Genomic DNA, 20,851 nt, shown 5'->3' with positions numbered 1-20,851 from the left:
CACACACATCATACATGTCCATCACACACATCATACATATCTATCACACATCCATCCATCACACGCTGTACATATATGATCAGGACACACTCATCACACATACACCATATTACTATTATTTATCACTATGCGCCATTCCTTCCCTGGCGCTGTACATATGATAAGCGGTGCACACACATAATACAGACCATTGCACTAAGCATGAAGAAGACGAGTTACAGACTGGTACAGAGGGAGCGCCCTGCCCGCGAGGCTTACAATCTACGAGCATATATACAACAATCAGATGGGTGGCAGTGAGAGGTGGTCGGAGCCTCGTGCCTCATGCTGGACGCCTCCATCTTGAGCCGTATGACAGGTTCTAGTCCTGTAACTTTTCTCCGCCATTAGACTTCTCACCAAGTTCAGGATCTCTGCTTGCTGTTGTAAATGGGAACATTCTTGTTGACATCCACAGGCTACAAACCCGTGAACTATAGACTGATATGACCTGCACTGATACATTGTAACAAACTAAGAGAGATAAGAGTTGGCAGATGAGGTCCAGGCAGCCTCATCCTCTGGACACAGCTGGGAGGGGGAGGCATGGAAGACATTCCTGGAGTAGGAGTGGGAGGAAGTCTCCAGGAGGCGGGCAGGAGTCTGGGGGAAGGAAGGCGGCCTCAGGTTTCAGGGGCCGGACAGCCTTAAAGGGGTGTTCCTGCCTCCTGTGATCAGCTCAGACACACAGAGTCCTCCTCACTTCACCCAGCCGGACCCACCGCCAGCTGCTGACTGCTCCCCTGCACAAGGTAAGGCATCTGACACCGCACTCTGCTGCTACACAGGCTGCCCCCAAGAGCTCGCAATCTAGTCATAGACACATATACAGTGAGGGTGGGCTGTGCCAGGCACACCCAAACACCACGCACTGCTGTAATACAGACTGGACTATACCGTACACTGCTGTAATACAGACTGGACTATACCGTACACTGCTGTAATACAGACTGGACTATATACCGTACACTGCTGTAATACAGACTGGACTATACCGTACACTGCTGTAATACAGACTGGACTAAACCGTACACTGCTGTAATACAGACTGGACTATACCGTACACTGCTGTAATAATGACTGGACTATATACCGTACACTGCTGTAATACAGACTGGACTATATACCGTACACTGCTGTAATACAGACTGGACTATATACCGTACACTGCTGTAATACAGACTGGACTATACCGTACACTGCTGTAATACAGACTGGACTAAACCGTACACTGCTGTAATACAGACTGGACTATACCGTACACTGCTGTAATAATGACTGGACTATATACCGTACACTGCTGTAATACAGACTGGACTATATACCGTACACTGCTGTAATACAGACTGGACTATATACCGTACACTGCTGTAATACAGACTGGACTATATACCGTACACTGCTGTAATACAGACTGGACTATATACCGTACACTGCTGTAATACAGACTGGACTATACCGTACACTGCTGTAATACAGACTGGACTATACCGTACACTGCTGTAATAATGACTGGACTATATACCGTACACTGCTGTAATAATGACTGGACTATATACCGTACACTGCTGTAATACAGACTGGACTATACCGTACACTGCTGTAATACAGACTGGACTATACCATACACTGCTGTAATATAGACTGGACTATACCGTACACTGCTGTAATACAGACTGGACTATACTGTACACTGCTGTAATACAGACTGGACTATACCGTACACTGCTGTAATACAGACTGGACTATATACCGTACACTGCTGTAATACAGACTGGACTATACCGTACACTGCTGTAATAATGACTGGACTATATACCGTACACTGCTGTAATACAGACTGGACTATATACCGTACACTGCTGTAATACAGACTGGACTATACCGTACACTGCTGTAATACAGACTGGACTATACCGTACACTGCTGTAATACAGACTGGACTATACCGTACACTGCTGTAATACAGACTGGACTATATACCGTACACTGCTGTAATACAGACTGGACTATACCGTACACTGCTGTAATACAGACTGGACTATATACCGTACACTGCTGTAATACAGACTGGACTATACCGTACACTGCTGTAATACAGACTGGACTATACCGTACACTGCTGTAATACAGACTGGACTATACCGTACACTGCTGTAATACAGACTGGACTATATACCGTACACTGCTGTAATACAGACTGGACTATATACTGTACACTGCTGTAATACAGACTGGACTATATACCGTACACTGCTGTAATACAGACTGGACTATACCGTACACTGCTGTAATACAGACTGGACTATACCGTACACTGCTGTAATACAGACTGGACTATATACCGTACACTGCTGTAATACAGACTGGACTATACCGTACACTGCTGTAATACAGACTGGACTATATACCGTACACTGCTGTAATACAGACTGGACTATACCGTACACTGCTGTAATAATGACTGGACTATATACCGTACACTGCTGTAATACAGACTGGACTATATACCGTACACTGCTGTAATACAGACTGGACTATACCGTACACTGCTGTAATACAGACTGGACTATACCGTACACTGCTGTAATACAGACTGGACTATACCGTACACTGCTGTAATATAGACTGGACTAAACCGTACACTGCTGTAATACAGACTGGACTATATACCGTACACTGCTGTAATACAGACTGGACTATACCGTACACTGCTGTAATACAGACTGGACTATACCGTACACTGCTGTAATACAGACTGGACTATACCGTACACTGCTGTAATACAGACTGGACTATATACCGTACACTGCTGTAATACAGACTGGACTATATACTGTACACTGCTGTAATACAGACTGGACTATATACCGTACACTGCTGTAATACAGACTGGACTATACCGTACACTGCTGTAATACAGACTGGACTATACCGTACACTGCTGTAATACAGACTGGACTATATACCGTACACTGCTGTAATACAGACTGGACTATACCGTACACTGCTGTAATACAGACTGGACTATATACCGTACACTGCTGTAATACAGACTGGACTATACCGTACACTGCTGTAATACAGACTGGACTATATACCGTACACTGCTGTAATACAGACTGGAGTGGACTATACCGTACACTGCTGTAATACAGACTGGACTATACCGTACACTGCTGTAATACAGACTGGACTATATACCGTACACTGCTGTAATACAGACTGGACTATACCGTACACTGCTGTAATACAGACTGGACTATATACCGTACACTGCTGTAATACAGACTGGACTATATACTGTACACTGCTGTAATACAGACTGGACTATATACCGTACACTGCTGTAATACAGACTGGACTATACCGTACACTGCTGTAATACAGACTGGACTATATACTGTACACTGCTGTAATACAGACTGGACTATATACCGTACACTGCTGTAATACAGACTGGACTATATACCGTACACTGCTGTAATACAGACTGGACTATATACCGTACACTGCTGTAATACAGACTGGACTATATACCGTACACTGCTGTAATACAGACTGGACTATACCGTACACTGCTGTAATACAGACTGGACTATATACCGTACACTGCTGTAATACAGACTGGACTATATACCGTACACTGCTGTAATACAGACTGGACTATACCGTACACTGCTGTAATACAGACTGGACTATACCGTACACTGCTGTAATACAGACTGGACTATACCGTACAGACTGGACTATATACCGTACACTGCTGTAATACAGACTGGACTATACCGTACACTGCTGTAATACAGACTGGACTATACCGTACACTGCTGTAATACAGACTGGACTATACCGTACACTGCTGTAATACAGACTGGACTATACCGTACACAGGGTCCCTGGTATAACAGCCGGAGCAGATACAATGTGATCTATAGGCACAAGGGCCCTGGTATAACAACCAGAGCAGATACAATGTGATCTATGGGCACGAGGGCCCTGGTATAACAACCAGAGCAGATACAATGTGATCTATGGGCACGAGGGCCCTGGTATAACAACCAGAGCAGATACAATGTGATCTATAGGCACGAGGGCCCTGGTATAACAACCAGAGCAGATACAATGTGATCTACAGACACAAGGGGCCCTGGTATAACAGCCGGAGCAGATACAATGTGATCTATAGACACAAGGGTCCCTGGTATAACAGCCGGAGCAGATACAATGTGATCTATAGACACAAGGGCCCTGGTATAACAGCCGGAGCAGATACAATGTGATCTATAGGCACAAGGGCCCTGGTATAACAGCCGGAGCAGATACAATGTGATCTATAGGCACAAGGGCCCTGGTATAACAGCCGGAGCAGATACAATGTGATCTACAGACACAAGGGGCCCTGGTATAACAGCCGGAGCAGATACAATGTGATCTATAGGCACAAGGGCCCTGGTATAACAACCAGAGCAGATACAATGTGATCTATAGGCACAAGGGCCCTGGTATAACAGCCGGAGCAGATACAATGTTAGTTCTGTTGCTGGAAAAATGAAAGCTGGAATCTGATTGGCTGTGATGGGAACATGTGAATACAATGTAACACGAGGACACAGAGGATGTGGCATATGATACAAAGTATGTGCAAAAGACACAATCAGTGAGCCTCGGGAATCACAAATAACATCTACATGTATGTACACATAAGGGAGAGACCCCATCCCCACTGCTACCACCACCGCTACAAATTAGGGTCCCTTCTGTTAGGTTGTAAGGGTACAATATTGTGGGTACAGTGTGACGTATGGATACAGTGTACCATGTCGATACATTGTAATATGTAGGTACAGTGTAACGTGTAAGTACAGTATAACATGTGGGTACGGTGTAACATGTGGGTACAGTGTACCGTGTGGGTACAGTGTACCGTGTGGGTACAGTGTAACGTGTGGGTACAGTGTAACATGTGGGTACAGTATAACGTGTGTGTGTGAGGAATATGGATTAATATTTACTGTCAGCCCTGTCCTCAGACCCACCATTTGCTGAAAGATGGCAGAGAAAATCAAGCTCCACAGGAGGGCCCTGCTTTAAAGTCGCAGCCAGATAGCAGAAAACTCCTAGCAGGCCACATTTGGTTACATTTCACACCTCCGTTCAGACAGCACGGATCCTGCAGGAAAACCCCCAGCAGGAGGTATCAGCCCTTGCCAGGATCAGTGATACCTCCCAAACATGTTGGCACCTACATTTCATAAGGAATTATGAATCGCCCGGCCATCGCAGGCGCAAACCAAATACATATTTGTGTCCCGGTGGCCATGATGAACATGCCCATGGTCTTTGTTTGAGGGTGGGATGCCAGGGAAGGGAGATATCCATATCTCCCCACAGAAACCCAATAGCGGCACCATATTTGGACTCTAGTTGTAGCCAGAACCCAGGTGGATCCGTTGGTCCCAGAACCATCTCCCTGTGACCTTCTGGACTGGAGCTATAAACCCTAAAGGGTTGTGTGGGTCATTTGCAGCCAGTCCAGCAGAGAGAGGGGCCGGCTACAGGTTAAAAGGCTTGTGCCAGCAAGCGGGCGTGTCTTTCTCTGAAAGGGGGTCACATCGTGCAATGTGTTTGGAGGGACCTGCAAACGGCTGACATCACTGCCTCTGACATGAATACAACTAAGAACTCATAACTACCCAAACGACTCGTATATCTGGTAAACTGACTTATTGTTCTGCTTAACCCTGTTGTACCTATATCACCTGTTTTTGTAACCTTGGACGACTGTATATATTCTCTGTGTATACAGTGTTATATCTAGTGTGACCTTACGGCGATTAAATATACAATTTAATCTTGGGCCGTCTTGTATCTCGATCACGAATCCCCACGTCCGTGTGGGTACAGTGTAACATGTGGGTACAGTGTAACGTGTGGGTACAGTGTAACGTGTGGGTACAGTGTAAAATGTAGGTACAGTAACGTGTAGGTACAGTGTAACATGTGGGTACAGTATAACGTGTAGGTACAGTAACGTGTGGGTACAGTGTAAAATGTAGGTACAGTAACGTGTAGGTACAGTGTAACGTGTGGGTACAGTATAACGAGTTGGTACAGTATAACGAGTGGGTACAGTACAACGTGTGGGTACAGTACAACGTGTGGGTAAAGTGTATGGCGTTGCAGGCGGCCCCTCCCGGCTGTCAGTACAACCAGTGTGTTGGGTGTTTGTCTCCGGATGTGTTCAGAGGTGTTGTCTCTGCAGAGCTGCCAGATGACGGGGCCCCGAGCACAGGTACAGTGTGGCCCCCCATTCCTGGCGTACACTTCCCATTTTCATGACTTATTTTCCGCATTCTATTTGGTTCTGGGGAGGAGGGGGAGGGGTTGTGAATAACGGATTGTCAGCTCCAGGTCTAGAGTCCAGGTCACAGCCGGGTGTGAGGACACACCCAGATTATAGCGCCACACCTTGGCCTGAGGACACAGAGCAGACTGGAGGTAAATCTGCCATTGAGCCAACTCTGTAATGCTGGCACAAGTTACTTTAGCACTCTATGGCGGCACTGTGTATTGTTTTTGCAGTGTATGGCGGCACTTTACAGCTATGGTACTGAACTTGGGTTACTGTATGGAGGAGTAATTTGGACGCTGTTAATGGGGCACTGCATGGCGGTGTAGTACTTGGGAGGGGCACCGACTGAGGAGACTGAAGCCGCCATATATGCCCTCAGGTCCTTCCCACAGAGGGGACACCCTCTTCTGCTCTGCACTACCACACCCATCATCCCTGAACTCCGCCCAGCTGATGATCACACTCTTTATGCGGGTTGTGCAGGGTCATCAGAATTCCCAGCGACCCCACCCCAGTACAGAGGAGACAATGGCGGCCTTGTGACTGACTGCTGGGAGACACATGAGATGTGATCCCCGGAGATCCACTACACTGCAACAAACCCTCAGCTGGGAGAAACATTAGGTCTGCTACTCAACATTGTTCCTGTTCACTGACAGCATGCAGAGATCCTGAAACTGTGAGAAAGATGCAAAAGCAGACCCTGAATGGTGTACAGCTCCTGGATATGCTGAGATATAGCTGCTGTATGACAGGTGATGAGCAGGATGTACATGCCTTCTCTATGTCCTGCTCCTGGTTCATGGATGTGCTGAGATATAGCTGCTGTATGACAGGTGATGAGCGGGGTGTACATGTCTTCTCTATATCCAGCTCCGGGGTCATGGATATGCTGAGATATAGCTGCTGTATGACAGGTGATGAGCGGGGTGTACACGTCTTCTCTATATCCAGCTCCGGGGTCATGGATATGCTGAGATATAGCTGCTGTATGACAGGTGATGAGTTGGGTGTACCCATCTTCTCCTCTATATCCAGCTCCGGGGTCATGGATCTGCTGAGATATAGCTGCTGTATGACGGGTGATGAGTTGGGTGTGGCGGGCAGAGTTCCTGACATTCCTGAATCTAATCCCAGAGTCAATAACTGCACCCTCCCTCGCGCTGGCCCTATGCCCACCATCTGTATACAGGAAACATTGGTGACAACCTTTGAAGGAGAATAGTTGAGTCATTTTGGTTGTCATCCTATCAAATCACTTTTGGGGGAAGTTGAGTGACAACTAATACGACCACCATGTCCTTTATCGTCACCCAGCTTTCCTAGACTGAGCTAGGTATACCATTGGTTGTCGCTCAGCAGGGTGTCAGACATGCGAGTTGTCAGGTTCAGTTGCCCTGGGTGATGCTGGTCTGGCCGGTGGAGGAATTCGGGGAATGCTGCAGAATGGGTGGGGGGTGGACTGATCTATGGACTGACACATGTTTTATTACCGTAGAGACCTGACCTCTCCTCCTCCGAGTGCAGGACTCCTATCTAAATACTTCACTGATCTCTGCTTGCTGTCAGTGAATGGGAACAATCATCCAGAGGATGAATCCCTAAACAGACCTAAAACTTCTCACAGGAGAATACAGTCTATTGCCCCCTGTTATCATCCATTTCAGGGAGAGGATGACTGTAGGACAGGAGAATACAGTCTATTGCTCCCTGTTATCAGCCATTTCAGGGAGAGGATGACTGTAGGACAGGAGAATACAATCTATTGCTCCCTGTTATCAGCCATTTCAGGGGAGGGGATGACTGTAGGACAGGAGAATACAGTCTATTGCCCCCTGTTATCAGCCATTTCAGGGGAGAGGATGACTGTAGGACAGGAGAATACAGTCTATTGCTCCCTGTTATCAGCCATTTCAGAGGAGAGGATGACTGTAGGACAGGAGAATACAGTCTATTGCCCCCTGTTATCAGCCATTTCAGGGGAGAGGATGACTGTAGGACAGGAGAATACAGTCTATTGCTCCTGTTATCAGCCATTTCAGGGGAGAGGATGACTGTAGGACAGGAGAATACAGTCTATTACCCCCTGTTATCAGCCATTTCAGGGGAGAGGATGACTGTAGGACAGGAGAATACAGTCTATTGTCCCCTGTTATCAGCCATTTCAGAGGAGAGGATGACTGTAGGACAGGAGAATACAGTCTATTGCCTCCTGTTATCAGTCATTTCAGGGGAGAGGATGACTGTAGGACAGGAGAATACAGTCTATTGCCCCCTGCTATCAGACATTTCAGGGGAGAGGATGATTGTAGGACAGGAGAATACAGTCTATTGCCCCCTGTTATCAGACATTTCAGGGGAGAGGATGATTGTAGGACAGGAGAATACAGTCTATTGCTCCCTGTTATCAGCCATTTCAGGGGAGAGGATGACTGTAGGACAGGAGAATACAGTCTATTGCCCCCTGTTATCAGACATTTCATGGGAGGGGATGACTGTAGGACAGGAGAATACAGTCTATTGCCCCCTGTTATCAGCCATTTCAGGGGAGAGGATGACTGTAGGACAGGAGAATACAGTCTATTGCCCCCTGCTATCAGACATTTCAGGGGAGAGGATGATTGTAGGACAGGAGAATACAGTCTATTGCCCCCTGCTATCAGACATTTCAGGGGAGAGGATGACTGTAGGACAGGAGAATACAATCTATTGCTCCCTGTTATCAGCCATTTCAGGGGAGAGGATGACTGTAGGACAGGAGAATACAATCTATTGCTCCCTGTTATCATCCATTTCAGGGGAGAGGATGATTGTAGGACAGGAGAATACAATCTATTGCTCCCTGTTATCAGCCATTTCAGGGGAGAGGATGACTGTAGGACAGGAGAATACAGTCTATTGCCCCCTGTTATCAGCCATTTCAGGGGAGAGGATGACTGTAGGACAGGAGAATACAGTCTATTGCCCCCTGTTATCAGCCATTTCAGAGGAGAGGATGACTGTAGGACAGGAGAATACAGTCTATTGCTCCCTGTTATCAGCCATTTCAGGGGAGAGGATGACTGTAGGACAGGAGAATACAGTCTATTGCTCCCTGTTATCAGCCATTTCAGGGGAGAGGATGACTGTAGGACAGGAGAATACAGTCTATTGCCGCCTGTTATCAGCCATTTCAGGGGAGAGGATGACTGTATGACAGGAGAATACAGTCTATTGCCGCCTGTTATCAGCCATTTCAGGGGAGAGGACGACTGTAGGACAGGAGAATACAATCTATTGCCCCTGTTATCAGCCATTTCAGGGGAGAGGATGACTGTAGGACAGGAGAATACAGTCTATTGCCCCCTGTTATCAGCCATTTCAGGGGAGGGGATGACTGTAGGACAGGAGAATACAGTCTATTGCCCCCTGTTATCAGCCATTTCAGGGGAGAGGATGACTGTAGGGCAGGAGAATACAGTCTATTGCCCCCTGTTATCATCTATTTCAGGGGAGAGGATGATTGTAGGACAGGAGAATACAATCTATTGCTCCCTGTTATCAGCCATTTCAGGGGAGAGGATGACTGTAGGACAGGAGAATACAGTATATTGCTCCCTGTTATCAGCCATTTCAGAGGAGAGGATGACTGTAGGACAGGAGAATACAGTCTATTGCCCCCTGTTATCAGCCATTTCAGGGGAGAGGATGACTGTAGGACAGGAGAATACAGTCTATTGCCCCCTGTTATCAGCCATTTCAGGGGAGGGGATGACTGTAGGACAGGAGAATACAGTCTATTGCTCCCTGTTATCAGCCATTTCAAGGGAGAGGATGACTGTAGGACAGGAGAATACAGTCTATTGCTCCCTGTTATCAGCCATTTCAGGGGAGAGGATGACTGTAGGACAGGAGAATACAGTCTATTGCCGCCTGTTATCAGCCATTTCAGGGGAGAGGACGACTGTAGGACAGGAGAATACAATCTATTGCCCCTGTTATCAGCCATTTCAGGGGAGAGGATGACTGTAGGACAGGAGAATACAGTCTATTGCCCCCTGTTATCAGCCATTTCAGAGGAGAGGATGACTGTAGGACAGGAGAATACAGTCTATTGCCCCCTGTTATCAGCCATTTCAGGGGAGAGGATGACTGTAGGGCAGGAGAATACAGTCTATTGCCCCCTGTTATCAGCCATTTCAGGGGAGAGGATGACTGTAGGACAGGAGAATACAGTCTATTGCCCCCTGTTATCAGCCATTTCAGGGGAGAGGATGACTGTAGGACAGGAGAATACAGTCTATTGCCCCCTGTTATCAGCCATTTCAGGGGGGAGGATGACTGTAGGACAGGAGAATACAGTCTATTGCTCCCTGTTATCAGCCATTTCAGGGGAGAGGATGACTGTAGGGCAGGAGAATACAGTCTATTGCCCCCTGTTATCAGCCATTTCAGGGGAGAGGATGACTGTAGGACAGGAGAATACAGTCTATTGCCCCCTGTTATCAGACATTTCAGGGGAGAGGATGACTGTAGGACAGGAGAATACAATCTATTGCCCCCTGTTATCAGCCATTTCAGGGGAGAGGATGACTGTAGGACAGGAGAATACAGTCTATTGCTCCCTGTTATCAGCCATTTCAGAGGAGAGGATGACTGTAGGACAGGAGAATACAGTCTATTGCCCCCTGTTATCAGCCATTTCAGGGGAGAGGATGACTGTAGGACAGGAGAATACAGTCTATTGCCCCCTGTTATCAGCCATTTCAGGGGGGAGGATGACTGTAGGACAGGAGAATACAGTCTATTGCTCCCTGTTATCAGCCATTTCAGGGGAGAGGATAACTGTAGGACAGGAGAATACAGTCTATTGCCCCCTGTTATCAGCCATTACAGGGGAGAGGATGACTGTAGGACAGGAGAATACAGTCTATGCTCCCTGTTATCAGCCATTTCAGGGGAGAGGATGACTGTAGGACAGAAGAATACAGTCTATTGCCCCCTGTTATCAGCCATTTCAGGGGAGAGGATGACTGTAGGACAGGAGAATACAGTCTATTGCTCCTGTTATCAGCCATTTCAGGGGAGAGGATGACTGTAGGACAGGAGAATACAGTCTATTGCTCCCTGTTATCAGCCATTTCAGAGGAGAGGATGACTGTAGGACAGAAGAATACAGTCTATTGCCCCCTGTTATCAGCCATTTCAGGGGAGAGGATGACTGTAGGACAGGAGAATACAGTCTATTGCTCCTGTTATCAGCCATTTCAGGGGAGAGGATGACTGTAGGACAGGAGAATACAGTCTATTGTCCCCTGTTATCAGCCATTTCAGTGGAGAGGATGACTGTAGGACAGGAGAATACAGTCTATTCTATGTGTTACTAGGGATTTCCTGCTGGATTATTCCAGCCTCAGGCCCAGGGTGGGAATGGCACCAGACGTGTCAGTATCGAGTAGAGCCTCAGCTCCTAGGATCGCTTCCATGTACATGCCAGGACCTCTCTGGCGCATTTAACTAATGGACCCTGTGAAAGCGTCGAACTGTCGCCAGAACGATCAAATCCATGCAAATGCAATCCTTAGATGAGCTCATATAGGGGGGTCAGGTGCACTTTAAGGCTTCCTCTTCATTAAGGCGGTGTGTCATGGGGGGGGGGGGGGGGGTGCATTTAGAACCCATTTCCCGTCATGGAGAAGACAGCGAGCATTAGCTTCCATTAAGTGTTCCTGTTCTCTGTGTAGTCAGCCACTATTATCCTCCCTGAACAGACCTCATAATGATCGATATCAGGATGCACTAATGACTCAGGAGCGGGAAGGCATTAACCCCTTGTAATCCCTGCACTGCTAAATCCCTCAATGAGTTAATTCAAGTGACGACATCACCACCTGCAGCGCCCACCGGTGTCATGATGGTGAGTGGTGATTGACAGGTTGTCACAGCCCCGCCCCTAAGAATATATGGAGGCTGCATACCAGGGTATATAGGAGATGGTATATTATTACTGGTGTCGCCCCCACAAGTTGCCTCCGTGGGCACAGGACCTAGTGGTAACTATGACCATGCCTGGTATACTGTATCGGGATCAGGCGTGACTGGCACTAATGAGTTTGTCTTCTCTTGTAGATCCTCAGCTCCCAGTAATCATGGTGCCTTCTGAACTGGAACAGGCAATGGAGAGCATGATGTTCACCTTCCACAAATACTGTGGGGACAAGAACCACATGAACAAGGACGACCTCCATAGACTGATGCAAACCGAGTTCCCTGAATTCCTAAAGGTGCGTCTGCAAATCATAGACAATACAGAGGAGGCCTGGGGACCTTCATTTACATCTTTAATACCTAAGGTGCATTTATCGGCACTATCCACCCTAGGAAACCAAGTATACTGTCTGATGGGGTTGATTCTGCTGAGTACAAGGATACCTGTCTTGTGAAAATCGGTTGTGGCGTTCCCAAGAAAAAGAGACTTTTATTCTTTATGCACATGAGAGCTACAGGGCGCTGAGAGGTGGAGCTTAGTCACTCAGCTTTCTAGTGCTGGCCACGCCCCTCGTTGCACTGAATAAAGAATAAAAGTCATAAAGAATAAAGTCTCTTTTCTTGGGAACAGCACAACCGATTTTCACAAGGCAGGTATCCTTGTGCTCAGCAGGATCAACCCCATTAGGCAGTATGCTTGGTTTAATCCCTGTGTCATGGTCCCTTAAAGGGATTGTCCACTTTGGACAGCCCCTCTACCTTAAACGGGCAGCTGGCTGATCACAGGAGGTCCTGCTTCTTAGGCTCCTTGGAATGTAGCCTTCAATAAATGGAAATCGGTGTAGCGCTTTCTGTCATGTGACCTCCTTTCACAGAGGAGCAAGTTTGTCAGTGTTCCCATGGTGCCCCCAGAGCAAGCAGAAGATTCCCATTAAGGCTGAAGTTAGGATATCCGACTGCATAATGTAGCGATCCTTCCTAGCTGTCAACCTCATCTCCTGATAAAGACTCCACGAGGCAGTAGGTGGCCCTCCCAGACAAGTGCTGAGAATCCTCTCGGCGAGCCCCATCTTGCCCACTGGGAGTTGTAATCCCCTGTAGGTGCGTCCTGCCGGGGAGGAGAGACAATTAATGGGATTTAAAAGGAATTTCACAATCAGATGTTGAGATCTCATGTGTGTGGGAAGCATGAGAGGCGCTTGGGGAATAGTGCCTCCTCCTAGCGTCCTATATTAAATATTCTCTGTGCAAAGCAAAAATCATGTAGTGAGCGCAGCTCTGGAGTATAATACAGGATGTAACTCAGGATCAGTACAGGATAAGTAATGCATGTACACAGTGACTGCACCAGCAGAATAGTGAGTGCAGCTCTGGAGTATAATACAGGATGTAACTCAGGATCAGTACAGGATAAGTAATGTATGTACACAGTGACTGCACCAGCAGAATAGTGAGTGCAGCTCTGGAGTATAATACAGGATGTAACTCAGGATCAGTACAGGATAAGTAATGCATGTACACAGTGACTGCACCAGCAGAATAGTGAGTGCTGCTCTGGAGTATAATACAGGATGTAACTCAGGATCAGTACAGGATAAGTAATGTATGTACACAGTGACTGCACCAGCAGAATAGTGAGTGCAGCTCTGGAGTATAATACAAGATGTAACTCAGGATCAGTACAGGATAAGTAATGTATGTACACAGTGACTGCACCAGCAGAATAGTGAGTGCAGCTCTGGAGTATAATACAAGATGTAACTCAGGATCAGTACAGGATAAGTAATGTATGTACACATTGACTCCACCAGCAGAATAGTGAGTGCAGCTCTGGAGTATAATACAGGATGTAACTCAGGATCAGTACAGGATAAGTAATGTATGTACACAGTGACTCCACCACCAGAATAGTGAGTGCAGCTCTGGAGTATAATACAGGATGTAACTCAGGATCAGTACAGGATAAGTAATGTATGTACACAGTGACTGCACCAGCAGAATAGTGAGTGCAGCTCTGGAGTATAATACAAGATGTAACTCAGGATCAGTACAGGATAAGTAATGTATGTACACAGTGACTCCACCAGCAGAATAGTGAGTGCAGCTCTGGAGTATAATACAGGATGTAACTCAGGATCAGTACAGGATAAGTAATGTATGTACACAGTGACTGCACCAGCAGAATAGTGAGTGCAGCTCTGGAGTATAATACAGGAGGTAACTCAGGATCAGTACAGGATAAGTCATGTTTTTGAGACCCGTTTTATATATAAATCATAAAATAAGGTACAGAGGTCACACATGCATTGTTAATATCAGCAGGACAGCAGGGAGTATTTCGGTGTCTGTATGGTTACTCCTGAATTAACCCAATCCCTCTCTCTTCCCCTGACAGAATCAGAATGACCCCCTGGCTGTGGATAAGATAATGAAGGATCTGGATCAATGCCGGGATGGGAAGGTCACCTTCCATAGCTTCTTCTCCCTAATCGCCGGTCTGACCATTGCCTGTAACGACTACTACTGTAAGAACATGAAGGGCAGGAAGTGAGGCCGACCGCCGCCACCGCTTCTATATCCACCTATCGCTCCAGACTGCTCCAAAGAGGACCCCATCTGTCCACTCATTCCACCCCAAAGCTATAATAAATGCCCCATGTTTTTGTAGGTCTTGTGGTGTTTTGTTCACGTTTGTACAGTGAGATGTGCCAGATTATATCCGATGCAACATTTCTTAGCTCTGACATATCAGGGGACGCTGCACATGTCAACTCTACACCAGGCAATGTCAACCAGAAAAGTTGTCCATTGCACTTGGTCGGAACCACCGTCCACCATCCAGTGCACTGCAGCCCACACAGGCAGCCTCCCAGCAGTATGTCTCACCTTACCCTGCTTCATGTCAGACACTGGCGCTCCACCCTCTTCCCTCGGGGCACTCACACAGCTCTGACAACCGCACGCGCTGTAACGATCACACCTAGAACGTGATTTATGAAGTCTTCTTGCATTTGTTTCCCTCTAATGTGAAATGTGTTATCAGCTATTGATCTGCTGGTGGATTATGATCTGAAGGTAAGTCGTTTTCATGACTACACCATGGCTCATCTATTCCAAGACTGAAGAACACGCATTACATGAGGCAGATTACATAAACATTCAACAACTGCTGCCAGCCTTGCCTGAAAGTTCTCCAAAAACTCCACCGAAGAAGCAATGCTCCTCGGGCTTATAAAAATGTGTACTACAGAATGTTCCCATCATATATACAGAGAGAAATAAAGCCTATCTCTCACACACACCTGCCATGACCAAGGGTCTGGACGTACCAGTGGGTCGTCATCGAAACGTGTCACCAGTATCTCGTTGATGACGGCTGCACCTCGTTCCTGTGTCGTCGTGCAATGCGTGACGTGAATGCATAGCACCCACACTGAATCCTGACTGAAGTTTCATGCAAAATGGTGCGAGTTTCACTGAACGCATCCAGAGCCAATCCGCCGCGCTCGTGTGAAAGAGGCCTAACCGTTTTCTGGTCGGTGGTTTGTAGACTCAAAATTTACTCTTCTCCCTTACCAGTGGCTTGGTTCTTGGTAATTTCCTGTGATCGAGGAGACCATTTAGACCCCACAAACCCCTGAGAAATTGGGTGGTCTACCAGCATACTTAGCAACAATTAAGTTACAAAAATCAGGACACTTAAGCCTCAGAACTATCTGGCCAAAAGGGATCCACAGGAATGTTCTGCTAAATACGTACCAGATAGTCCATCGATACATCCTCCAGAGTAGTATAGTCATGGTCTGGCACAGTCTAATGGACCCATCATGAGCCAGTTATCCACAACCTGCACCATTTTTGATCCCGAGAAGTTGAGAATACCGTACTTGCATCAGCTGTGCTGTGTGATAGCGGTGACAAATATTTACCCAAACACAAGGAACCAATCTAGTGTAAATTACAGATCACATGTTTCTACCATGTGAGGGCCTGAGATGCTGACACTTAATGGTTTACCTCCTGTAACCACTTTATATAGAAAGATGACAACACTTCAAGATTTGCCACTTGTCCTTGTCACTAGGACGTTTGTGAGGTTACTAATCTCCGCCTTTTATACAGATGACATCTCTTGAAGGTTTGCCACCTATCCTTGTGTCACTCGGACTCTTGAGCAGAGGTCACCAATTTCCCAATTGTATAAAGAGATGACGACACTTGAAGGTTTGCCACCCGTCCTTGTGTCAGTAGGACTCTTAAGCAGAAGTCAACAACTCGCTATTATAAAGAGATGCCGACACTTCAAGGTTATCAACTGTCCTTGTGTCACTAGGACTTTTGAGAGGTCACCAATCCCCCTCCTTGTATAAAGTGATGATGACACTTGAAAGTTTACGTCCCATCTTGAGCAAAGGTCACCAACCCTCCCCCTATGTGTAAAGCACTTGGAGGTCAAGCATGTCTTGATGAACTGGTACAGCCAGAAGTAGACATGAAAACCAACCCTACCAGTCCCTGATTGCTTGCCTGGTTCCAGAGTTGTGTGGGCCCTTACGTAACCTGGGACTTTTGTCTACCCAACTTAGACCAGCCTGACTGTTGCTATTATAGAGCTACATTTTAGTGTCTGTATTATGACCCAAGTTCTGCTTAACTAAAGTTAAATCACAGTCGGGGAGTCCTTGCATCTGTATAATGCTCATTTTAAAACTGGCCAAAAATTTGCAGAATTGATAACATTTACCAGATGGGACCAGGGTGTGAATCCTCTGAAATATTCTCTATGACCTCAGCATTGTTGGAAGCAAAAATGACGACAATAATGGAAAGAAATGAGAAAACAAGGGCGGCTCCATCTGACTGTGAGAACAATCCGGGCCAGGAGCAGAGTTCAGGTCTACGGGATCATCACCATGATTTACATTGGATAAGGACTTTACGGTTTTGGATTCCTCTCGTGTTTTTCTATTTCTCCCTCTCATTGTAGCAGCAGATACGAGGTCAGGAAAATGAAATCTACATCGGGTAATGTATGCACACAGTGTGACCACACCTCATGTCTGTGGGGTTAGTGAACACCAGCCTATCCTGGATTAAATACCGGTCAGTTCTTATGCACTTCCCCAGTATCAGTTGTGTACGATTATGAGATACTCCAGGAGGTCACTATCAGCTGTGAGTGTGGGTGGCACAGGGCGACCAAATCACATCAACCAAAAAGATCCTCCATCAGCAATCAGTCCTGAGCCAAGAAACCAGTGATCAGTCCTGAGCCAAGAAACCAGTCATCAGTCCTGAGCCAAGAAACCAGTCATCAGTCCTGAGCCAAGAAACCAGTCATCAGTCCTGAGCCAAGAAACCAGTCATCAGTCCTGAGCCAAGAAACCAGTGATCTGCCCTGCTCATTGTGTGGAGCATCTACACTAACAACCATCAATCTGATCAGCTTCCTGTATCCTCTTTATAGCCTCTCACCTCTCTATAGTCTCTCACCTCTCTATAGTCTCTCACCTCTCTATAGTCTCTCACCTCTCTATAGCCTCTCACCTCTCTATAGTCTCTCACCTCTCTATAGCCTCTCACCTCTCTATAGTCTCTCACCTCTTTATAGTCTCTCACCTCTCTATAGTCTCTCACCTCTCTATAGCCTCTCACCTCTCTATAGTCTCTCACCTCTTTATAGTCTCTCACCTCTCTATAGTCTCTCACCTCTCTATAGCCTCTCACCTCTCTATAGTCTCTCACCTCTCTATAGTCTCTCACCTCTCTATAGTCTCTCACCTCTCTATAGCCTCTCACCTCTCTATAGCCTCTCACCTCTCTATAGTCTCTCACCTCTCTATAGTCTCTCACCTCTCTATAGCCTCTCACCTCTCTATAGCCTCTCTATAGTCTCTCACCTCTCTATAGCCTCTCACCTCTCTATAGCCTCTCACCTCTCTATAGTCTCTCACCTCTCTATAGCCTCTCACCTCTCTATAGCCTCTCACCTCTCTATAGCCTCTCACCTCTCTATAGCCTCTCACCTCTCTATAGTCTCTCACCTCTCTATAGCCTCCACCTCTCTATAGCCTCTCACCTCTCTAGTCTCTCACCTCTCTATAGTCTCTCACCTCTCTATAGCCTCCACCTCTCTATAGTCTCACCTCTCTATAGCCTCTCACCTCGCTATAGCCTCTCACCTCTCTATAGCCTCCACCTCTCTATAGTCTCACCTCTCTATAGCCTCTTACCTCTCTATAGTCTCTCACCTCGCTATAGCCTCTCACCTCTCTAGTCTCTCACCTCTCTATAGTTTCCACCTCTCTATAGTCTCTCACCTCTCTATAGTCTCTCACCTCTCTATAGCCTCCACCTCTCTATAGTCTCTCACCTCCCTATAGTCTCTCACCTCGCTATAGGCTCTCACCTCGCTATAGCCTCCACCTCTCTATAGCCTCCACCTCTCTATAGCCTCTCACCTCTCTATAATCTCTCACCTCTCTATAGCCTCCACCTCTCTATAGCCTCTCACCTCGCTATAGCCTCTCACCTCTCTATAGCCTCTCACCTCTCTATAGCCTCCACCTCTCTTTAGCCTCTCACCTCTCTATAACCTCCACCTCTCTATAGCCTCTCACCTCTCTATAACCTCCACCTCTCTATAGCCTCTCACCTCTCTATAATCTCTCACCTCTCTATAGCCTCCACCTCTCTATAGCCTCTCACCTCTCTATAATCTCTCACCTCTCTATAGTCTCTCACCTCTCTATAGTCTCTCACCTCTCTATAGCCTCCACCTCTCTATAGCCTTTCACCTCTCTATAGCCTCCACCTCTCTATAGCCTCTCACCTCGCTATAGCCTCTCACCTCTCTATAGCCTCACCTCTCTAGTCTCTCACCTCTCTATAGTCTCTCACCTCTCTTTAGCCTCTCACCTCGCTATAGCCTCTCACCTCTCTATAGTCTCACCTCTCTATAGTCTCTCACCTCTCTATAGCCTCGTCTCACCTCTCTAGTCTCTCACCTCTCTATAGTCTCTCACCTCCCTATAGTCTCTCACCTCGCTATAGCCTCTCACCTCTCTAATCTCTCACCTCTCTATAGCCTCCACCTCTCTATAGTCTCTCACCTCTCTAGTTTCTCACCTCTTTATAGCCTCTCACCTCTCTATGGCCTCTCACCTCTCTATAGTCTCTCACCTCTCTATAGCTTCTCACCTCTCTATAGCCTATCACCTCTCTATAGCCTCCACCTCTCTATAGCCTCTCACCTCTCTATAGTCTCTCACCTCTCTATAGCCTCTCACCTCTCTAGTTTCTCACCTCTTTATAGCCTCTCACCTCTCTATGGCCTCTCACCTCTCCATAGCTTCTCACCTCTCTATAGCCTCTCACCTCTCTATAGCTTCTCACCTCTCTATAGTCTCTCACCTCTCTATAGCCTCTCACCTCTCTATAGTCTCTCACCTCTCTATAGTCTCTCTATAGCCTCTCACCTCTCTATAGCCTCTCACCTCTCTATAGCCTCTCTATAGCCTCTCACCTCTCTATAGCCTCTCACCTCTCTATAGTCTCTCACCTCTCTATAGTCTCTCACCTCTCTATAGTCTCTCACCTCTCTATAGCCTCTCACCTCTCTATAGCCTCTCTATAGTCTCTCACCTCTCTATAGCCTCTCACCTCTCTATAGCCTCTCACCTCTCTATAGTCTCTCACCTCTCTATAGCCTCTCACCTCTCTATAGCTTCTCACCTCTCTATAGTCTCTCACCTCTCTATAGCCTCTCACCTCTCTATAGTCTCTCACCTCTCTATAGTCTCACCTCTCTATAGCCTCTCACCTCGCTATAGCCTCTCACCTCTCTATAGCCTCCACCTCTCTATAGTCTCACCTCTCTATAGCCTCTTACCTCTCTATAGTCTCTCACCTCGCTATAGCCTCTCACCTCTCTAGTCTCTCACCTCTCTATAGTTTCCACCTCTCTATAGTCTCTCACCTCTCTATAGTCTCTCACCTCTCTATAGCCTCCACCTCTCTATAGTCTCTCACCTCCCTATAGTCTCTCACCTCGCTATAGGCTCTCACCTCGCTATAGCCTCCACCTCTCTATAGCCTCCACCTCTCTATAGCCTCTCACCTCTTTATAATCTCTCACCTCTCTATAGCCTCCACCTCTCTATAGCCTCTCACCTCGCTATAGCCTCTCACCTCTCTATAGCCTCTCACCTCTCTATAGCCTCCACCTCTCTTTAGCCTCTCACCTCTCTATAACCTCCACCTCTCTATAGCCTCTCACCTCTCTATAATCTCTCACCTCTCTATAGCCTCCACCTCTCTATAGCCTCTCACCTCTCTATAATCTCTCACCTCTCTATAGTCTCTCACCTCTCTATAGTCTCTCACCTCTCTATAGCCTCCACCTCTCTATAGCCTTTCACCTCTCTATAGCCTCCACCTCTCTATAGCCTCTCACCTCGCTATAGCCTCTCACCTCTCTATAGCCTCACC

General features: G+C 46.9%; 1 protein-coding gene across 2 annotated transcripts; it reads left to right on the top strand.

The window, feature by feature from the left end:
• Positions 1 to 637: 637 nt before the first annotated feature.
• On the top strand, positions 638 to 15,030 carry S100A10 (S100 calcium binding protein A10). 2 transcript variants are annotated; one of them, XM_040412859.1, is made up of 3 exons: positions 638 to 791; positions 12,503 to 12,657; positions 14,757 to 15,030. In XM_040412859.1, exons 2-3 carry the CDS (start codon positions 12,523 to 12,525, stop codon positions 14,910 to 14,912), a joined length of 291 nt encoding a protein of 96 aa, XP_040268793.1. In that variant the 5' UTR covers positions 638 to 791; positions 12,503 to 12,522; the 3' UTR covers positions 14,913 to 15,030. The 2 variants fall into 2 exon arrangements, with proteins under 2 accessions (XP_040268793.1, XP_040268792.1); XM_040412858.1 differs by lacking the exon at positions 638 to 791 and adding an exon at positions 6,363 to 6,540.
• Positions 15,031 to 20,851: the final 5,821 nt, after the last annotated feature.

Source organism: Bufo bufo, chromosome 11 (genome assembly GCF_905171765.1).
Source record: "Bufo bufo chromosome 11, aBufBuf1.1, whole genome shotgun sequence".
NCBI lineage: Eukaryota > Metazoa > Chordata > Amphibia > Anura > Bufonidae > Bufo > Bufo bufo.
This window is presented reverse-complemented; position numbering and strand designations above follow the sequence as displayed.

What these genes read in the sequence shown, in the direction of transcription:
- S100A10 (XM_040412858.1), top strand. Translation starts at nt 6,378, where the DNA reads ATGACTTATTTTCCGCATTCTATTTGGTTCTGGGGAGGAGGGGGAGGG. An exon ending in GGACACAGAGCAGACTGGAG is followed by an intron (nt 6,541 to 12,502) that starts GTAAATCTGCCA and finishes CTTCTCTTGTAG; the next exon opens with ATCCTCAGCTCCCAGTAATC. An exon ending in AGTTCCCTGAATTCCTAAAG is followed by an intron (nt 12,658 to 14,756) that starts GTGCGTCTGCAA and finishes TTCCCCTGACAG; the next exon opens with AATCAGAATGACCCCCTGGC.